This window comes from Leuciscus leuciscus (genome assembly GCF_965113295.1).
Source record: "Leuciscus leuciscus genome assembly, chromosome: 6".
Classification (NCBI taxonomy): domain Eukaryota; kingdom Metazoa; phylum Chordata; class Actinopteri; order Cypriniformes; family Leuciscidae; genus Leuciscus; species Leuciscus leuciscus.
The window spans coordinates 3,242,588-3,265,665 of NC_138730.1; the positions used below are offsets into that span (position 1 = coordinate 3,242,588).

General features: G+C 38.9%; 1 protein-coding gene and 1 long non-coding RNA gene across 3 annotated transcripts in view; one reads left to right on the plus strand and one right to left on the minus strand.

Moving 5' to 3' along the window:
* Nucleotides 1-3,143: 3,143 nt before the first annotated feature.
* LOC309501924 (solute carrier family 22 member 23) overlaps nucleotides 3,144-23,078 on the plus strand; it is a 55,639-nt gene continuing 35,704 nt past the window's right edge. Inside the window, exons 1-2 of one of the 2 annotated variants that reach the window (XM_082174215.1) lie at nucleotides 3,144-3,301; nucleotides 3,484-4,092. In XM_082174215.1, coding sequence (XP_082030341.1) covers nucleotides 3,670-4,092 — 423 coding nt within the window. In that variant the 5' untranslated portion in view covers nucleotides 3,144-3,301; nucleotides 3,484-3,669. The other variant, XM_082174214.1, reaches the window with a different exon arrangement.
* LOC309502099 lies at nucleotides 7,743-11,056 on the minus strand. The gene is made up of 2 exons (XR_014207153.1): nucleotides 9,914-11,056; nucleotides 7,743-9,855 (listed from the first exon to the last, which is right to left on the minus strand). It is a non-coding gene; the product is annotated as an uncharacterized lncRNA (long non-coding RNA).

Below are 23,078 nucleotides of genomic sequence, written 5' to 3' on the forward strand. Positions count from 1 at the left end.
TTAGTTTACATGTAGTTGCAAATGAAGGAGTTAGTTGACATGCAGTTGCAAATTAATGAGAGGTAGTTGACATGCAGTTGCATATTAATGAGTTAGTTTACATGCAGTTGCAAATGAATGAGTTAGTTGACATGTAGTTGCATATTAATGAGTTAGTTTACATGCAGTTGCAAATGAAGGAGTTAGTTGACATGCAGTTGCAAATTAATGAGTTAGTTGACATGAGTTGCATATTAATGAGTTAGTTTACATGCAGTTGCAAATTAAGGAGTTAGTTGACATGCAGTTGCAAATTAATGAGTTAGTTGACATGTAGTTGCATATTAATGAGTTAGTTTACATGTAGTTGCATATTAATTAGTTAGTTTACATGCAGTTGTAAATTAATGAGTTAGCTGACATGCAGTTGCAAATTAATGAGTTAGTTTACATGTAGTTGCAAATTAATGAGTTAGTTTACATGTAGTTGCATATTAATGAGTTAGTTTACATGTAGTTGCAAATGAAGGAGTTAGTTGACATGCAGTTGCAAATTAATGAGAGGTAGTTGACATGCAGTTGCATATTAATGAGTTAGTTTACATGCAGTTGCAAATGAAGGAGTTAGTTGACATGCAGTTGCAAATTAATGAGTTAGTTGACATGTAGTTGCATATTAATGAGTTAGTTTACATGTAGTTGCATATTAATGAGTTAGTTTACATGCAGTTGTAAATTAATGAGTTAGTTGACATGCAGTTGCATATTAATGAGTTAGTTTACATGTAGTTGCAAATTAATGAGTTAGTTGACATGCAGTTGCAAATTAATGAGAGGTAGTTGACATGTAGTTGCATATTAATGAGTTAGTTTACATGTAGTTGCATATTAATGAGTTAGTTTACATGCAGTTGCAAATTAATGAGTTAGTTGACATGAGTTGCATATTAATGAGTTAGTTTACATGTAGTTGCATATTAATGAGTTAGTTTACATGCAGTTGCAAATTAATAAGTTAGTTTACATTCAGTTGCAAATGGAGTTAGTTGACATGTAGTTGCATATTAATATGAAGTAATTAACATGTAGTAGCAAATTAATGAGTTATTTTACATGCAGTTGCAAATTAATGAGTTAGTTGACATGCAGTTGCATATTAATGAGTTAGTTTACATGTAGTTGCATATTAATGAGTTAGTTGACATGCAGTTGCAAATTAATGAGTTAGTTGACATGCAGTTGCAAATGAAGGAGTTAGTTGACATGCAGTTGCAAATGGAGTTAGTTGACATGTAGTTGCATATTAATGAGTTAGTTTACATGTAGTTGCAAATTAATGAGTTAGTTGACATGCAGTTGCATATTAATGAGTTAGTTTACATGTAGTTGCATATTAATGAGTTAGTTGACATGCAGTTGCAAATTAATGAGTTAGTTGACATGCAGTTGCAAATGGAGTTAGTTGACATGTAGTTGCATATTAATAAGAAGTAATTAACATGTAGTAGCAAATTAATGAGTTAGTTGACATACAGTTGCAAAATAATGATAGTTAGTTTACATGTAGTTGCAAATTAATAAGAGTTAGTTGACATGTAGTTGCAAAGTTACTTATAGTTAGAAGAATGTCTAAATTGGACTATCGAAATTTAAAATAACCTAAAAGTATAATATTATATTTCCTTCCCAACCTGCAAAACCCCTGGGAACAAAAACCAGTCTCTGCCGTGACAGCTTTTGTCTTAATGCCAAGGTGGTTTTATTGTGTTAATCTGGTTACCGAGAAAACAACAACATTCAAACCACAAGCATTTCATTTGGATGTTTAAATCAAAACCTTATCATTACTGAGACGTAACATTTGTAAGAACCTGCCTGTGTGATTCACAGCAACAGCATTCAGTATTTGTATTTTTAATCGGAGACTGTTGAGAAAACTGTCAAATAAGCACAAAAAATAAGTGTCTTCTCTATATCACATGAGTGTGTTTATGACTCACAGCTGGGATCGAAGGTTGAGGACATTAATGAAAGGGTGTGACCAGCATCTCTTTTCTGGCATCTGAGGTGAACATTCACACACTGACCGCAAACATACCAAAAGCCAGGGCAGATATCAATGCGAGAAACATGAAGGAACTAAACTGCCCCAGTTTGCCCTAGAGGGAATTAATCAAATACAACAAACCTAACAAGCAAATAATACACATTTGTGACATTTTGACATCCCAGATCAAAAATCAAATAAGAGGCAGTGCAGCAATGAATTTAGCATATACTGAATGTGAATACAACTAAAAACATGTTCTCCAAGCAAACCATAAGCACATGTTAATAAGAGTCCCAACCACTGTGCCACAGTTCAATCCACATTTCAGTGTTCAATTCAACTTCTGGAAACATAAATACATTATAAACTTACTGAAAAAAAAATAAAAATAAAATAAAATAAAAAAATCCTGTAACACTATAACCACTACTCTACTGTCACCACTAGATGGCAGGCTTATTTAAATTATGCTAATCCACAAAGATTAGAACAGTTTGGGTTTAAAACCATAGACTGTAAAAAATAAAACACACAGACACACACAATATCGGTTACTTTAATTTCCAATTATCACTGTAAAACTGCTTCGAAACCATTTATATTGTTAAAAGTGCTATATAAATGAAGGTGACCATATATATATATATATATATATATACGTGTGTGTGTGTGTGTGTGTGTGTGTATGTATTTACACAAAACAAATTACTTTAATGCATAAGCCTGCCTGTGAAAACAGGAGTAATTTTATGGAATTACTTTTATGTTCAATGCAGCGTAACATAGGCTAAATAAAAACAATCGTTGGTGTTGTTTAACACTAGACTCAGCCGCTCAGACTGATGTAGTGTCATTTAAATAGTCTTGCAACCAGTTTGGCCAGTAGAGAGCAGCAATTACTGCATAATGAAACCAGCAGTATCACCCTCGCACTAAAAGATTTGATTAAACTATTAGGCTATTATTAAAGAGCATTAATTGCTTGGTTCTTTAAAATATAATGTTTCCTCTAAAACAACAAGTATAGGCCTAGCTATTACAGGATACCCAGAACCCGCTGAGCAGAAGTTGAGCACACACACACACACACACACACACACACACACACACACACACACACACAGTTTTAATGAATGCCAGCAGTGAGTGCGTGTTGACGGGGGTGTTGATCTGAGATCCGCCATCGCTCGGTCCGGATCATCACCGGAGAGCGCGAGGGAACGCGACGGAACGCGTTAAAACACTCGCGTCAGAAGACAGATTCCTGAGCGCGTGAGTGGATCATGACGCGTGTCTCAGTGTAATGTCACGCGCAGCGGGTCTGTGTGTGTGTGTGTGTGTGTGTGTCTGGACAGGTGTGTTACCTGTGGCTGTGAGTGAGTGAATGCTGGAAATGGACACGGAATTGAATCGCTGTCTTTGAACACTGTTGTTGTTTTTCTTCTCGACTATAGGAACGCGTTTGGAGACAGAGAGTGGGCCAAGCCGGTGACTTTACTCTATTGATTGATCGATTGCGAACAGTCCGTGACGCTTTGTGAACGGGTGAAGACACGCAAACCACTCCCTGAGCACCGCACGCGAAGCTCTCCGTGCGTTTGATCGGTGTGAACGCAGGGAGTGTGTGTGTTTGCCGCAGTATGTGTGAGACGGTGATGGCCGTGTCTCATCAGCTGGACATCGAGCCTCATCCACCGGAGAACGGCTTCGTCACCCCCGAAACCAGCAACGCGCCCGGCTTACTCACGCAGATCGACGCCCGCGTCCTGCCTAGCGTGGGCGGATTCGGGAAGTATCAGAAACAGCTGATCGTTTTAACATGTATCCCGGCCATTTTCATTGGCTTCAGCCAGTTTTCGGACAATTTTCTCCTGGCTCAGCCTCAGCCGAACACACCGTGCGCGCGATTGCAGCCCAACAACAACGCGCTCGCGACTGTCGCGCCGCGCGAGATGCTCTCCGGCGGCGTCAGTAATGATAGCAGCGGTACCGAGGCGCCGTGCATCTGTGAGCCGTCGGGGAATGACCTGGAAAATGGACTAGAGAGAAATGTGGTGACCAAGGTAAGAGTGCGCGTGTGGAAACAGTAGTAATACAGCAATATTCATGCAGTTCCAAGTCTGGCAGGGCGGCTGGCAGTTTCAAAGATTGAAAACATAGCTTTAATGTGCAATTTTCATGATTAGAGGACCCACATGAGTGCATGTGTAAAGGTGGGTTTGTTTACAAAGCGTGCAATACAGCTCTCTGTACACACACACACACACACACACACACACACACACACACACACACACACACACACACACACACACACACACACACACACACACACACACACACACACTATAGGGGAAGAATGGCATTGCTGACAGAGATGAATATGAGTAATCTGCGTGAACAGCCGTCACGGGGTGTCATGTCACTGGGTTCCCTCATGCTGACCAGTGACATAACCACCAAATAAATCAACAGCACTCTTTTAACCACTCGTTTCCTGCCCTTCGGCCTCCATTAGCCGGTCAGTGTGTGTTGTGCAATGAGGAATATGGGTCAACAAACCCTAAGGATTACACAGTAGCCTTCTGAGATAAGAAAAAGCCACCATGGGCTTTAAGAGTTTATCATATTAGTGTCACATTACGTCCTTCCCCAGATAATCTTCATCTTTTTTTGAAGATTCTCTGCCTGGATGCTCATATTACCATGGCAGATTAAGTGTGAGTAACTCTGGGGACACAGCCATTTTAGATTAGTTGTGTCAGTATCAAAAACTATTAAAGTTGTTTTCTCAAATGTGAATAAAGTAGATGAGCCGTGCACATGGCCTGCCATGGTCGTGAATCAGCAAACTTGTACAAAAGCTTCAGTTTACCAATGGCCTGTTGGCATGCCTCTCAAAAGTGAGCCATTGTTTATTTCTATACTTAGAAACTATGATCCATATGTTCAGTGATGGCTGCTTGAACACATGCTGTGATGTGAATTCAGCTTTTGGTTTCTTTAACCTGACCTCTGAAATTGAGTTAGAGGTACTGGACAGTCAGTCTTTTTTTGGTTTGTGTCATCAAAAGATGATTTGACATGAGATATTAACTTGAGTTGACATTTTATTAGATCACTTGATAAACTCAAAACTATAAAAAGTAGTTGCTCTTTTAGGGGCTTCAGGAACAGGGTTGCATGTTCAAGTCCAGTAGCCTTTGGAGAGAAATTCCGTCTGATTGGGTCTAATTTTATCAGATCTGTCTGTCAAAATATGTGCAATAGATATGGAAAGATGTGCATGCCATTTAAACCTTTTTAAACATGCGAGGTTCCTTTCATGAAGCACATCAAACATGGCAAACAGAAACTCAAACATGCGTGATCATCATTGGTTCCTGCATGTCAAGCATGTTTGAGCTTCTGTTTACTGTATTTGATGTGCTTTATGAATGTGCGTTTATCGATGTGAATAAACTGATAGTTATATAAACTGATCGTATCTCTTCTGAAGACTTGGATTGAACCACTTGATTAATGTGGAGTACTTTAGCATATGGGCTTTTATTTACTTTTTAAAGCTATTGATTATCACCTAGACTTTGAATGGATAGACACAAAATGATGAGAGGATATTACAAATATCTTTATTCAATGAAAGTCTTAAAACAACATGAGGGCGAGTAAACGATGACAGTATATGTATTGTTGGGTGCCAGGAATGTTGCCATATCCATAGTTTAACTGATTTAGAGCATAAATGTGTTGTAGTGTTTGTCAGGGCAGTGTCCTCATCCTCCACAGCCGGTTCTCTGTGTTCAGGGATGAAGGATTGGTTTCAGGTTGGACACACTGACAGGATTGGCTGGAAAGGGCATCTGTGGACTCCTGAGGTGACCCAATGCCGAGGCCTGTTGCATGAAGCTAGCTGAACAAACTCTGAGTTTCACAGTAGGGTTAGAGTTGACAAAACCATACAAATCCAACCGGGTTTAGATCAGATTAAACATGCTCACAAAGATCTCGGGTTTGATCCAGAGGTTGTGATTAACTCTGAAGCGCGTACAGCTGAAAGTGTGACATCATCAGTGAACAGCCAATCACAGGGAACATGGAGAGCGTCAGTTTGATTCACTTCTCTTCTCAAGATTAGAGATCATTATGACACATATCATGAAATGAAACACATTTACAAGGCAGGAATACACACCGCTGCTCCAGTGAGAGTTTGAGGAGCAGCTTAAAGACAATATCTGACTATATCAATGCATGATGTGAATCAAAGTAATAGGCCTTATCATTTATATAGTTTCACAAAGAAACAGGTACGCTTAATCTGTCTAAAAGCTTATATTAAAGCTTATATATATATATATGTTTATATTAATTTAAAAGCAAAGGTTAAGATTAGTTTAATTATGTGAGTATGTTAAATGAATTATACATAATTATCATTCATGTAATATTAATATCATAAATAATTAGCTGCAAAAGATGGGCAATTTTCTCTCTACAGTTGATCCACTCTTAGCTGCTGTAATTGGAGAGAGAGAGACACAGGGGGCGGGGCTTTATTGCATCAGACACACTTTACTCACAGCTGATTGGTCCAGCTTGGGTTTGCGGATAACCTGTTCCGGAGCAGGTTAGCCGTGTGGCGAAAGTTACCATGGTAATTAAACCTGCTAAAAACCAATCCACCTTCTTGAGCCTGAAAAACCAGAGTTTGCTCAAAGTAATCTCAAACTTATCTAGGTATCTGCTGAAACCAGCTTCATGCAACAGGCATCGGGCATTGTGTTTTACATCTGAGACGATGATCCCTGTTCTCCAAAACCTGTTCAGCACCTCGGCAGGCGCTTTAATGAGTGTATAATGTAGAAGCTGAACTTCTGCCTTCTTCCTAACATCATCATCATCTTCTTCCAACTCTCGGGGAAACAGTAACACTTGGTTTCTGCTCAAGCCAGTGGCAGGATCTGTTCTGCTTTTCTCCATCTTCATCTGGCTTTAGTGTGTAATGTTGCTGTTTGAGAGTGAAGAAGCTCCAGTTCTTCTCAGTGTCAGTGTTTCTGAACTCCTGAAACGCCTCCATTGTAGTCTTGAGTTTCTTCCGGGAACGAACACGTCACAATATTCCTCATTATAATAATTAATGCGCAGAATAAAGGGGCGGGGCCTGGTTGAGTTAGTTAGTAGTGTGTTAAACTGGCGGTTATGGAAAGGGGCGGGATATTTCCAAAACACACTCGAAGCGCTCGACCAATCACAACACACTGCTCCAGCCGACCAATCAGAGCACAGTGTGCTTTTCAGAAGGAGGGGCTTCATAGAGACAGGAAGTAAACAGTGCGTTACTGACAGACTGGGAAGAGAGGAGGAACAGGAAAACCTGTTCTAGTAGAGCCTGAAAACTAATTTTTAGAAGGGCATAATAGATTTACTTATTTAAATCTTTATGGATCTCATTTCCTGCTTTTAAAAATAAAACCAGTAGTACAACAATTTCAATACATTTGAGAACTAGCCTATGTTAAACATAAACACTGGGTTTGTTTCTCATTTACTATAATCTAATGTAATCTTGTACAAAGCGCCTGTCTTCAGTATATCTGGGCCGTTTTCTGTATTAATAGACACTTGCTGCTCCGTACAAAGTCCGAGCCGGAGAACGCCACGGATTCTTTCCATGATGACCTCTAAAACAAAGCTGACATTTATGCCAGAAGTACAAATATTTAGTACATACTCAGTCCCCTCTCCTCCACTGACCAGATCGTAAGTCTTGTGACGTAAATGTGCATATTCGCATGACATAAAACATAAGCATATACAAATATACATGAATCCGATTGAGAAAATAGTCTGATTCAAGCGTTTACATGCTTTCATGTTTTTTTCATGTTTTGTAGTATTTCCCCTGCTTTAGCTCTAATTCAACATACGCTTTTCATGTCTAATGGGATAGAAACTGGCAAAAACATTAATGTATGATGGCAATTGGTATCTTTTGTTGAGTGTTTGTCTTTTAGAAGCCGACTTTTCTGACGGTGTACGCAGACACCATGTTTTGCATAAGTGATGCAATAGCTTCGGTTATTTCCTTGAGCATTTGAGCTCCTCTCATAAGGATGACGCTCTCAAATACCCGAATGATCAATATTTGTTCAGTTGAGTCAGGTTATCTTCGAGGTGTGCTTGTGTTTGTTGTTTTGAGGGACTTGGTCGACTCGTCATGCATTGGTCATGTAGGGTTTTATGGCGCTGTCTGAAATATTGGTACAGATTTGTGGCATTGCACACACACAGTTTCGTTGTAATAATCATTTGACAGGTCTTGCCCATAGTGTCCCAAACTACTGATGGACAGTTTCTTTTTGACATGAAGTCATATTCATATAGTGTCCTCCCAATTATTTCCATTATTTCACGATTTCTAGTATTTGTACAGGCTTTTTATTTCAGTGTTGTAAAAATTTGCTATTTGTTAAGCATAATTCAGTTGTATTTCAGCCACCTCTTACCAAAGCTCACCAAGAGAAACCTTCACAGTGTGTGCAGAAATACATCAAGACTTTAAGTAGTTGTATTGACTGACGAATGCTGTGCTGCAGTGGAGGGTGTAGATGATGGGTTTCTGGATGGTTGGTGGATGTCCTCCATCTTCCAGCATTTGGGCTGGGATATTGGGAAGTGAGATGAAAGGTCCCTTTAGGGTCTCAAAAAGACTTCTGCAAGAAATGTTGACTTTATAACTGACCACTTTCTGCTATGGTATAAAAAGAAATAAAAGGATTCTCATTCAGGACAGTGCACTACTATCCCATTCTGCAAAAAAACACCAGTAAAACTGTTTGAAAATGTATTTCTAACCCCACTGCAATATTATGTTAATATATTGTTTTTAATAGGTTTAGGTTTAGTTAACGATGATAACCCTGCACCAAATTCATCCCAAGATCCTTTACAAAGTCTCAAAGAACTCCCGACTTATAAAATCAAACTCTGCCATGCCGACTGTTAAAACACTGAAGTACAGCACGCTATCGGCACATAACCCTCGATGTGCATTTCTCAGTTATCTGATAACAGTGTTTCCCTGTAAATGCACTGTAATTATATGCACAACGTTAAACTCCCAGTGGATCTTGGCACATCCCTAAGGAGAAGCAGGTTTACTGGGAGTCTCTGCTCCACAGAAGAGAATGATTTGGAGTTGTTTTGTCACAGTTTCACATTGGGTAAAAAGAAGCTCATTCCAGCTGTGAGGAATGATAATGCTCCAGAACCTCTGGAATGATCGTTTTTGAAATGTTTAGGAGGAAAGGAGGAATGTGTTAATAGAGGATCGAAAAAAAGATATGCACAAAAATAACTTGATTCAGTCATGGACAGCGCTTCAACACGGCTGACACATGTTATCTCCACTCAAATCCTTCATGTAGGATGAACTTTTAAGTTTAGTTGAGTTCATCCTTCATGAATCAAGTTCAGAAAAAGAGCTAAATCTAACATTTCTTTACTCATGTACTCAAGTGTTGGTAAGCAGAAGATGGTACTGGTTACATCCATGCTGTTCCCAAAGTAGTTGCTTTTATTTGATTAAATTCTCGACCCAAACACACACTCGACACACTTCACCACACTGAAAATCCTCCACAAACACCAACATAACAGAAACTCTTGTAAATAACATCATAGAACAAGTCGCTCCATTTTCTCATGTTGCTAAAGATTCATAAAATAAATAACACTTTACTTCAACATTTGCTCTCCCTATCCAGCCTCATACAAAGCATGATGGGAAATGGAAATCCTGTTTTCTATATTTAATTAAGCTACTCGATTCTCTCTCTCTCTCTCACACACACACACACACACACACACACACACACACACACACACACACACACACACACTCACACACTCACACACTCACACACTCACACACTCACACACTCAACATGAAAACTGTAATCATTTCAAGTCAGTTTAACATGATGCAATGTGTTTGAAAGAGAACCCAGATACAAAGGTGTTACATCAAAATGAATTATTGACATAAATGAATGATGTATTGATCTATCTTCTGGCGTGTGAAAGAGAGATTCCCTCGGACTGAGGCGGGCTGGTGGGAAAAGTCCCTGAAAATAGTGCATGTTCTTATTCTGGGATCTCCATCGGGAGAAACCTCAGTGATTTCTAATTTCATCTGAGGCCCCGAGGGCTTCGGCTTTAATGAGATGAGGTGATGAACAGGAGAACATCACCATCACTGGGAGAAGCAGAGCTGGAGGAACTCTCTCACTGGTTTGGGGTTTGACTGGTTTTTGATCTGGAGTTTGGCTCAAATGTTGCATTCTGATGACGAGTGCAGGATCAGGCCTGAAGGGTTTGGATTCATTGATAAGAGAGTGAATAGGATACAACTGAGTGCATGAACCAGTTCCCTTGATGAATGAAACTTCTAGAATATTTTCTTATGAAGTTGATTTACTGGTAGAGCTTCTTTAACTCACTGTCTTGATCAATGTAGGATAAAATACTGCTCTAAATAAAACAATCCTGTTTAATGAAAATAATCATTTTATTCTGTATAACAACTTTCAAGCCATTCATAAGTCAAGGCCTATGAATGATTGCTAAATCAAGTATATTAAATGTAAAAAGTTGTTTGGATGATAGAAGTGAAGATGCTGTCAGTGATTTCCTATTGGATTGGCAGCTTTTGATTAAATTACTTCTAGAGTGTATTAGATGATCAACTTCAGGCAGCAGAGGACACTTGAGGACTAATCGTGACATTATGCTTTTACTGAGTGAGTGAGTGACTGAGTGAGTGAGTGAGTGAGTGTGTGAATGAATGAATGAGTGTGTGTATGAATGAATGAGTGTGTGTGAGAGAGTGAGTGAGTGTGTTTGAGTGTGTGTGAGTGAGTGTGTTTGTGAGTGATTGAGTGTGTGTGTGAGTGAGTGTGTGAGTGAGTGTGTGAGTGAGTGAGTGAGTGAGTGAGTGAGTGAGTGAGTGAGTGTGTTTGAGAGTGTGTGTGTGAGAGTGAGTGATTGAGTGTGTGTGTGTGAGAGTGAGAGTGTGAATGAATGAGTGTGAGTGAGAGAGTGAGTGAGTGTGTGTGTGAATGAATGAGTGTGAGTGAGAGAGTGAGTGTGTGTGTGAATGAATGAGTATGTGTGAGAGAGTGAGTGTGAGTGTGTGTGTTTGTGAGTGATTGAGTGTGTGTGTGAGTGAATGAGTGAGTGTGTTTGAGTGTGTGTGAGTGAGTGAGTGAGTGAGTGTGTTTGTGAGTGATTGAGTGTGTGTGAGTGTGTGTGTGTGTGTGTGTGAATGAATGAGTGTGTGTGAGAGAGTGAGTGAGTGAGTGTGTGAATGAATGAGTGTGTTTGTGAGTGATTGAGTTTGTGAGTGTGTTTGTGAATGAGTGAGTGTGTTTGAGTGTGTGTGTGTGTGTGTGTGTGTGAGTGAGTGAATGAATGAGTGTGAGTGAGAGAGTGAGTGTGTGAACGAATGAGTGTGTGTGAGAGAGTGAGTGAGTGTGAGTGAGTGAGTTTGTGAGTGAGTGAGTGAGTGTGTTTGTGAATGAGTGAGTGTGTTTGAGTGTGTGTGAGTGAGTGTGAGTGAGTGAGTGTGAGTGTGTGTGAGTGTGTGTGAGTGTGTGTGAGTGTGTGTGAGTGAGTGAGTGTGTGTGTGTGTGTGTGCGTGCGTGCGTGCGTGCGTGCGTGCGTGCGAGCGAGCGAGCGAGTGTGTGTGTGTGTGTGAGAGTGAGTGAGTGAGTGAGTGAGCAAGCGAGTGTGTTTGAGTGAGTAAGTAAGTGTGAGTGTGTGTGTGAACTCCAACTGGTCAAAATCTGCAGATGGACTCTGCCTTGCAGCAACTAGCGCTGACTGCAAAAATCAGGGCAAAAGTCGTGGTGTATTACAGCCTTAAGCTGCAAAAACAACTCATGCTAAACTTACATGACCTCAAACATCTACACAGCTACACATCTATACATCTACATATCTACACATCTACACACCTGCACATCTACACACCTACACACCAGTAATGCCTGCTGGGTGAGTCTCCTTCATCAAAGTCGAGTGGAAGTGCCTGTGTCATGGATATTAACTGCATGCCAGTCAACTAGAAATAATAGAGTCACATGTTTAGTTGGCTGTCATTTATTGGCCTAAATATGACAATCTAAGATACAGATAACATTTAAAAAGCACATTTATTGGCCGATGTGATATATTGTGCGTCCATATTCCTAGTGTACAGTCAAACCAAAAACTACTCAGACACCAGATCTAATTTGTGATATTGTTTTACTAGTGTGTGCAGGACACTATAGTTCATTTATGTAAGTGAGGAGAGCAAAATAAAGTAAACTGTGACATATTATACCCAATAATTCTTCATGAAGTGACTACCAGTAAAACGTATTCAAATTTGGGACCAGAAATAATTCAGACACTTTGAGCTGATCATGTTTTGCTGAAGTGATTTTTCTTTAATTGCTAATGCTCTTTTTACACACAGACTGAACACAATGAAGCATTGCTTGGTGATTGGTTGAGCTAAACTGGTATTATCTAATTGTGTAGTTAAATTTAACAGCTGACAGATATTCAACATAATTCATGTGTGAGACAGTCTAACAGAAGGACGGACAAAACCAGTCAAATATCAGTTCATAACTCTGAGTTCTGCTCATATTTCATTACCATTGTCTAAACTATAGCGAATAAACTGTGATAATGTGAGAAATGTTGAAGGCGTCTGAGTAAATGTTGGGTTGAGTGTATATAGCAAATAGTAAATTAAGCTTAAATCTTTACTTTGGAAATTGCTGAAATATCAAAATTACTCATTTAAAACCGTATAGCAAACTAGATTTGAACAGTTTCTGAGGAAAATGTGAATAATGCTGGGTTGAAATTGTGTTGATGGTCTGAACTATTATGACGCAGGCTTATTGTACTGATGATGTCATATAAGCAAATATGTCTTGATAGCTTAATCATTACCCATCGAGTCACCGTGTTTATATCTGCAGTCCGCCTGTACTTGCAGTTTAATTGATTATTTATTTAGAGTCTGGGATTTCCCTCTTCATTGAAAGTGTGTGTGAGTCGCCGACATCAGATCAGCACAACTTATGAAGTGCAAATTTCAAAGTGTTCATTCTGAATAGTGTTAATATTTCCATTCAAAGTTGTGAATTTTTTATTTATGTGCAAAGTTAGTATATGGTGTAAAACATTTGCGAATAAAGCATCGTTTCCATCCCATGTGTTCAAGAGAACAAAACCGTGACTTCCTGGGAAACTGGTGTAAAATATCAGTAATAAACTGTAAGTTTCTGTAATCTGGCTGTTTCCTCCTCCATCATAAACGAGTGTGTCTCAGAGCATCAGAGGAAACACAGACTGTCATGATCTCTTGTGTTCGGATGCTGGTGTTCGGGAACACACTCGTGTGTGAGACGCTTCTGGAGGGAATTAAACCAAATCATTCTGATCACACACTTCAACTCCGCCGTTTCAGAAACACCAAACCAACATTAGAGATACTGCGACGCCATTGGTCCGCTGGTTAGTCCAGTTATCCAATCACAGCCTCTGATGAGGCAAAGTCACATAAGGGTTTTTGTTGCACATCGAGGGATTTATTCGATAAACACGTCTCCATCGTAGTTTATGCTCATATATTATCAGATAAAAAAATGTATCCGTCTCAAGTGAGCACATGTTTTTTATGAGCATTTTTTGTATTTTTGCATAACCATCCAGCGTTTTTATGCAATATCCCAAAATGCGCATAAAAATAGGTGGATGGAAACATAGCTATAGTTGCGCTCATAACATGCCAACTTTTGGTCCAAATATAAGGCACAAATGCATGTTTCTTTCACGAATAAGGCAATCCCAGATTGTGCTACACCAATAAGTTATTCAAGATCTTGGTAAATGCTGAAATGATGCTGTGATGCCATTGGTCCACTGGTTAGTCCAGTTATCCAATCACATCTAATTCCATCATAGTTTATGTGCAAGTCTTCTTATCAGATACAAAAATATCTGCCTCAATTATACTCTTTTATGCACTTTTTTTATTTTATTAATGCGCCTCTTGGTGTTTCCATACAGAGTTTTTTTTTTTCACCCCAAAATCAACATAAAAATAGGTGGCTATTGATAGTAGTAGTAGAGAAAGCTAAACTTACTGTAGTTGTTACACACAACAGGCATTAAAAGAATACTATAAATGTGCAGATGAAAGATGATCAAATGAAGGTTTTTAAAGCACATTAATTGCCATCTGAGCCTCTGATAAGCCAGCTGTCCTGTTGTTTTTGAGCTAGTGATGGACATGGAAACCTGAGCTCCAGTTTCTGCAGAGACCCGTTCACACACATGCGTCCCGTCCTGTCCTGTCCTGTCCACCCACACACACACACACACACACACTTTATTTACCCAGCTGTTCAGATCAACTCACTGATCCTTTATCCGTTGGTGTGACTTGATCTTTTAGTCTGAAACGCAACATGCATATTCACAGATTTCCATTCAGACTTGTGAGCTGGACTCAAACTGACCGTAAAGAAAGAAGCTGACAGTGTATGGAAAACAAAATGCGTCTTAAAATACCACTTTATCAAACCTATCAAAACGTTGGATTAGATTTTTATTATGCGATAGTGTAGTCTAAAGAGAGAATTGACAGTTCTGGAATGTGGAAATGGTCTGTAATCTTCCTCTCCACTTACTTACAAATATGTATTTTAGTGTTGTACCTCATGTGTTTGTGTGTTTGCTGGAGACATATTTTGCTGATGCTGTACTTTTAGTAGTACATGGAGAGACAGCGATGCTCCCTCAAAGAATTATCATGTTATCCTCATATAGGAATGATAACTATTTTGATAATTGCTTTTATTGATGATTTCTTTGATTCTTTTTTTTTATTTGAGTGTTTTTCTACTGACTGTATTTCTGACAAATCTGTGAATAGAATCTACTCTAGTTGACTATGATTTATTTGCATGTTTACAGTTATTAATCCCTCTAAATACAATGTATGGTTTGTCATTGTTCTCATTGCACTATGACAGTAACACATCTTCACAGGCTAAAAACAATAAGCCCTTTTTGCCTCTAACACCAGCAAAGACAATTCCCCCTTTCTCTCTCTCTCTTCCTTTCTCTCTCTCTCTCTCTCTCTCTCTCTCTCTCTCTCTCTCTCTCTCTCTCTCTCTCTCTCTCTCTCTCTCTCTCTCTCTCTCTCTCTATCTCTCTCTCATTACTCTTTCTCTGTCTTTCTCTCTTGAAGACAGAACTATGGAAAACAAGAGAGCACATTCCCAATCCCACATGCAGTGCAACAAGCCAAGGCCCTGAATGATCCCCTTATCTTAAGGCCGGGACACACCAAGCTGACGATTGGGCAACATCCGGACGTTTCTGAGCGTTTCGGTGTGTTTAACACCGTTGGCTCTAGTCGGCTTTCATCAGCGCTAGTTCTTTGGCGTTGGTTTGGTGTGTCCCCACCTTTAGTCTTATAACTAAAAAATAATAATTATAATTCTCACGTTTAAAAAAAAAATGTTTTATGAAGAAATTGTATGTTCCCTTCCTGTGTAACCTCTCCTCCTGTGTGTGTGTGTGTGTGTGTGTGTGTGGGTGGAGGAGAGAGAAGCATGAAGAGGGGAGTTAGCTAGAGGAGAGATGTCCTAGACAACGACAACAACTAACGTTAAAAATTTATATTCTTGAGAATTTTGATATGGCCGACACACGACCAAAGAGAAGATGTTCCGATGAACAAATAACAAAGATTAGGGAAAAGAAGAAGGAACGCGTGAATTCCCGAATTTACATCGGAAAAGCATTGAAAAGGTGGCGAGAACTCCGCCGGCAGAAGGGCTTCCAGTCCGACATTCAGGTGGCTCTGTTTTTGCTGGACAAGTGTGTAAATCCAGTTTGGTTTTTCTAAATGGTTCATGACTGTTTCAGGAAGCACGGAAGGGAGGGGGAGGGGACGGATGAGGAGGAAGGTTTGACAATACTTCGAACGTCAACAAGAAGTGACGTCACCCAACATCGCTTAGAGCAGCTTTAAGGCCCCGATATTCTCGTGGCGAAGTTCTGTTTAATTCTTTATTTAGGGGTAAAAAGAAGTTTGAAGTACCTTTGCAGCGATTTGCTGTTAGCGTTTAGCGACGTCTAGATGAATATGCACTCTTTCCTGTCATTAACAAAATAAACACAACAAATATGACAGCGATGAGAAAACAGCAGTTAATAAAGCATCTGATCATAGCAATGTGGATATGTTTGCACTTTTGCATAATGCCCACCTTCCTTCAAATCACTCTTAACACAGTCTTAACACAAATCTTTAACAGTTGGAGATGCTGGGTTTTTGTTTGTTTGTTTTTGTTTGCTGCAAGAGCAAAAAACATTGTATGAACTTTAGGGTTGGGAATCATCAGAGGCCACACAATACGATATTATCGTGATACTTGAGCCACGGTACGATATTATCGTGATACTTGAGCCACGATACGATATTATCGTGATACTTGAGCCACGGTACGATATCATCGTGATACTTGAGCCACGGTACGATATTATCGTGATACTTGAGCCACGGTACGATATTATCGTGATACTTGAGCCACGGTACGATATTATCTGATACTTGAGCCACGGTACGATATTATCGTGATACTTGAGCCACGGTACGATATCATCGTGATACTTGAGCCACGGTACGATATTATCTGATACTTGAGCCACGGTACGATATTATCGTGATACTTGAGCCACGGTACGATATTATCTGATACTTGAGCCACGGTACGATATTATCGTGATACTTGAGCCACGGTACGATATCATCGTGATACTTGAGCCACGGTACGATATCATCGTGATACTTGAGCCACGGTACGATATTATCGTGATACTTGAGCCACGGTACGATATTATCGTGATACTTGAGCCACGGTACGATATCATCGTGATACTTGAGCCACGGTACGATATTATCTGATACTTGAGCCACGGTACGATATTATCGTGATACTTGAGCCACGATACGATATCATCGTGATACTTGAGCCACGGTACGATATTATCTGATACTTGAGCCACGGTACGATATTATCGTGATACTTGAGCCACGGTACGATATTATCTGATACTTGAGCCACGGTACGATATTATCGTGATACTTGAGCCACGGTACGATATCATCGTGATACTTGAGCCACGGTACGATATCATCGTGATACTTGAGCCACGGTACGATATCATCGTGATACTTGAGCCACGGTACGATATCATCGTGATACTTGAGCCACGGTACGATATCATCGTGATACTTGAGCCACGATACGATATCATCGTGATACTTGAGCCACGATACGATATCATCGTGATACTTGAGCCACGATACGATATCATCGTGATACTTGAGCCACGATACGATATCATCGTGATACTTGAGCCACGGTACGATATTATCTTGATACTTGAGCCACGGTACGATATTATCGTGATACTTGAGCCACGGTACGATATTATCATGATACTTAAGCCACGATAACAATGTCATTGCTATTTTAAACATTTTGTGATATGCTGAGTATTGCAGGAACATATTGCAATATATTGATGCAAATGTCCCAAAAGGAAATCTTTGTCCGCATATATTTTTATCTAATAAGACCAAGTTCTCATTTCACATCTTCACATCATCTCCTTCATTCCTTCTATGTACATTATTTTCATTCCTTATATTTTAAACGTATAATTCGAAATGAATCAGATTAATTCGATTCATAGCTTTTCATATTTTTAAACATGTAAATGTACTCTAGCACATCGGTTCCCAACAGGGGGGTCGCGGCCCACTAGGGGGCCTCAGCGAGCTCTGTGGGGGGTCGCGTCATATTTTGAAAAGTTTTGAGCAATTTGCATTAAATAAAAGTCCTTAACTTTTTTCTGTTCAATATAATTGTTTATATAATGAGCGAGTTCATCATGAATCCATTTTCCAAACCGTGTTTTTGTCTTATCCTGAATCACTATGGTACACCTATAATAAGTGATTACATTGGGACTATTTTACCCTGGTTCGGATCGCTGCCGCTGCGGAGTAGCCCAGTACCTGCGTGACTCGTCATAGACGCACACACAGAGAGAAGTAGTTCCGGCTACAATGTTCTTCCGAAAGACGCATTATTCTGTTAATAAACGCATGTTTATTATCGCTCGCTATAGCGCCAAAAGCCTAAAAAATAAAGCCTCACATTGATAAAGCCTCACAAATAACATGCAAGTATTGAGGCCCCAGACAGAAGTCATTTAGTAATAGCCTATATTCATTCTTTTTTTTACCTACACACAAGTGTGAATACTGATATTTTTGTTATTGCATTTAAAATAGGGCACATTTATAGGCTACTCCTAGTCCTAGGCTTACATTTTTAAATTGCAAAGGGCCTACTAATGTTTTTGTTATTGTATTTTCAATATTATAGGCTATTATTTGTGCATAAACATACCTGTTTATAGTAAACATACCGTTTGTTTGACAACTACATATTTTGTCATCCTTGCTGCAAGCTTACAAGAGCGAAAATATCATTAAATGTGAAGGGGGGCCCTAAAATATTTTCTTGGGAAAAAGGGGGTCTCAGACAATAAAAGGTTGGGAACCACTGGTCTAGCAGACAGAAATGAGCACAGTATGGCACTTTAATTGCTGTTTTCTCACCACTGTCATTTTTAGAAGATGGAAATGTTATGCAGTGTGTGATCACAACTTTCAATCTGACCACAAACGATATGATGTTGTGTATTTACTAAAGACTAAAGTTGTCTTTACTCTTTAGCCGAATAAACCACACCTAAAGCATCATTTTAAACTGTAGTTTTAAAAACACATTGACATAACTGTTTTTAAGGTAGAAACAGGGTCATGATCGCCATTAGTTAAACGCTTCAAATGATGCCACACAGTCTCCACCACTGGCCCTATGGACTTTAAAGAGGATCTGTTCTTCTTTTCTCCATCTTCATCTGGCTTTAGTGTGTAATGTTGCTGTTTGAGAGTGAAGAAGCTCCAGTTCTTCTCAGTGTCAGTGTTCCTGAACTCCTGAAACGCCTCCATTGTAGTCTTGAGTTTCTTCCGGGAACGAACACGTCACAATATTCCTCATTATAATAATTAATATGCAGAATAAAGGGGCGGGGCCTGGTTGAGTTAGTTAGTAGTGTGTTAAACTGGTGGTTATGGTAAGGGGCGGGACATTTCCCAAACACACTCGACCAATCACAACACACTGCTCCAGCCGACCAATCAGAGCACAGTGTGCTTTTCAGAAGGAGGGGCTTCATAGAGACAGGAAGTAAACAGAGCGTTACTGACAGACTGGGAAGAGAGGAGCCGCAACAATGGAGAATATAAGGAAAATAATCAACATTCAAGCAGGAAAACCTGTTCTAGAAGAACACAAAAACAAACACAACTGAAGTGTGCACAGCTTCTGAGGAGGGTCAGTTCGTGGCAAATGCAAAAGTTTATTATCAAGCTGTAATGTGTGTAATAGTTGGAAAACACCCTGGTTTATATAACATTCACATAATGCCAAACATCTTGTTACAGTTTCACAGACAATTCACAACATCACATGAGTTTATATTTTATATATAAATACATTTTATATGTAAATATAAACACTACGTTAAAGTACACAAAGACAGTTAAAGGTCTTTCATATAAAGTCTTGTAGATTATATTATATTATATTATATTAAATTATATTGTATTATTATATTATATTATATTATATTGACCAAGATTAAAGTTGAATAAAAAGAGAAATACTTAAAAAAAACGTCAAATATAATCACAATTATAAGTGTGATAAGTGATCAACAGTGCAAATGTTATGACAGTGACAGGCCTATAGTTCTGCATTGTTTTAAATGTCTTATCAGTGTCTGTTCGGGAAATGAAAGTCAGATATCCTCTGACCTTCACCGCTCCTCGAGTCTCAGTCGGCCTTCTGTATAGACCAGAGGAAACCGGTGGGTCAAAAGCCCTGCAACGTCGGGTTATTAACTTCTTTATTAAGTTTACATGTACAAAATACCAGTTGCAGGACATAATTGTGGCACAGAAAGAGCCAGAACCCCTGGAGCGTTGACCATTCCTACAGTCTGAAATGTTAAGTCATTCTCACACTACATCTGAGAGTCGCTGCCTTTCATTTCACTGTCTGTGCGTCTCACTTCCTCTGTCTCTCATTATGTGTCTCTCATGTGGTTCTTTCCTCTGAATCATAAACTCATAATGCATCGGAGCGAGGGCTGCCGGTGTTTCTGTGAGGTGGCTCTCACACCCGTCTGTTGCCAGGCAGAAACTATGCGGCAATCTCTGTCATTTCCTCACTGGCGCTCGATGTGTTCTGCGTATCTTCCCTTTCCCCGATTCATTTACAGTGTCTGTGTGTGAGAAACACAGAGGAGAGCTGGCTGCCGAGTATACTAGCCTTACATTATTACTATAACATCATCTCATTCTCCGACTCTGTAATGATCCTTCATCCCTGTTCTCAAACACACCTCTGTTTGAAGAGTTAGCCTGTTTTGTTTTGTAGTGTAAAACAGCTCTTATTACTTCCCTTTATTTTTTACCATGGCACCTATACTGTAAAACATATGTTTTATATTAAACTCTAACCTTAATTCACTGTTTATCCAATTGAAATGACAGAATAAAAAAAAAGAAAGTAAAACTCAAAAAAGCCCATGCTAAAAAGAGACAAAAGTATGAGTTGAGATACATTTTTGCAGTGTAGTTTCTGTCAGAATATTATCATGACTGCAGTTACATGCATATTTACTACTGTAAAACCATAATCAGGACTTTCCACTAATATGGTAAAAAAAACTATTGGTTTATTTTCTTACAGTACCTGTTGAAACAAGGACAACTTGTTATTGTCAATCAGTTCAGTCACACTACAGTTTGTGTAAAAATATAATAAATGGAAGGAAAGGATCATCATTCATTACTTTTTGGGTGACAATTTTATGTAATGTCCAAATTTTTTGTAACTTTGTCTTTTATTAGTTTAAAATATGAGATAAACAAAGAAGATAATTACCATGTAAACAGAAAAAGGAGAGAAAGTAATATACATATAGCATATAATACACACACACACACACACACACACACACACACACACACACACACACACACACACACACACACACACACACATATACATACTTATCAACGTTGAAAACAGTTTTTGCTGCTTAACATTTTTTCAGGATTCTTTGGTGAATAGTTCAATGAACAGCATTTATTAAAGCATTTTATTAAATAGAAATCTTTTGTAACATTATAAATGTCTTCACTGTCACAATTGAATGCGTCCTTGATGAATAAAAGTATTGATTTCTCTCTTTTCTCTCTCTTTTCTCTCTTACCACAAATGTTTGAATGCTATCATTGTTTCAACACAAATATGAAGCAGCAGCACAACTGTTTTCAACACTGATAATAATCATAAATGTTTCTTGAGCATCAAATCATCATATTAGAGTGATTTCTGAAGGATCATGTGACACTGAAGACTGGAGTAATGATGCTGAACATTCAGATAAATCACAGGAATAAATTACACTTTACTAGATATTCACATACAAAACATCTGATTTACATTCTAATAATATTTCACTTTTAATGAAATATTATTATCACTTTTTGATCAAATAAATGCAGCCTTAGTTGCGCAGAAGAGACTTGTATCAAAAATATAAAAATGTTTTAAATGGTGGAAGGTCGGGGTCACCAAGTTTTTGGGAACTGAATATTGAATCTTTTTGCTAATTGAAAAAAGTTTAAATATTTTGTTGGCATTTATTTGAGTAGCAGATTTCGTCAAAAGTATGACTAGGTATTTTTCATGCAATGGCAATTTTTAGACAAAATAGTTTATAGTTATATATGAAAATGTTTTGTTAGAAAAAATTACCATGGTGAAAGTTTAGTTTTAAAACTTTAAATCAAGCATTTTAATCCACAGTATTATTAATACACGTCGGTGTATGAATGAGTGAGTGAATGGGTGAATGTGAGGCTATATGTAAAGCGCTTTGGTGGCCATAGGTCTGTGAAAGCGCTATATAAATGCAGTCCATTTACCATTAAAGTAAATTACACTTCTGTCTGAATGCAATCCAAAAAAGAATTCTGTTTCAACAAAGCCCTGTTCTGCATGACGTGGTTGCGTGTAGTTTAGATGAAAACAGAGATGCGTGACTGTTCACGTCCTCAGAGAACTCGAAACTACAACGCGTAAACTGGGAATTTTCTGACAGCTCCTCCTTGTACCACCTGACCTCTGAAGAGTCAGTCAGGTGTTGATCGAGTTGCCATAGAAACGCTTCAGAGTGTAGCTAATCAGAAACCATGGAAACAAACTATGAACTAGAACTCAGCCATGACAAAGAAACCAAACAGAAGACAATGACACTGTATGATGGTGGCAGTGAGTAATGTGTGTGAGCACGGTTTAATCCTGAAGCATGTGCCGGGCGTGGCTCAGTCCTCACACAATAGAGGAGAGTGCTTTCTCTTTGTGTGTGTGTGTGTGTGTGTGTGTGTGTGTGGAGCTGAAAACACACTCTGATTAAACACACTTCAGCTAGCGGAGCGAGTTTTGTTCCTCTAGAAAATGTGATATGAGTTTTGTCTCGCTGTACGCCTGCTCTGGAAACGTTTGTTCAGCATTATAGAGCATTTGTGCAACATATCAAAGTGCAAACCGTGCGGATTTGACTGGGTTTGGTCTTTTTTTTGCTTTTGGTAGTCGGTGGTTTTCAGAAAAAAAAGGGGAAATGGTGTTAAAGGTTATTTCTGTGAGTGTTAATGTGATTTGTCTGCGTGTCATTGTGCCAATGCTTTTCCTATTGTTTGTAAGACCTCTAAAGGATCAAACCTTCACTGATAAACCTGTCACACACAATCCAT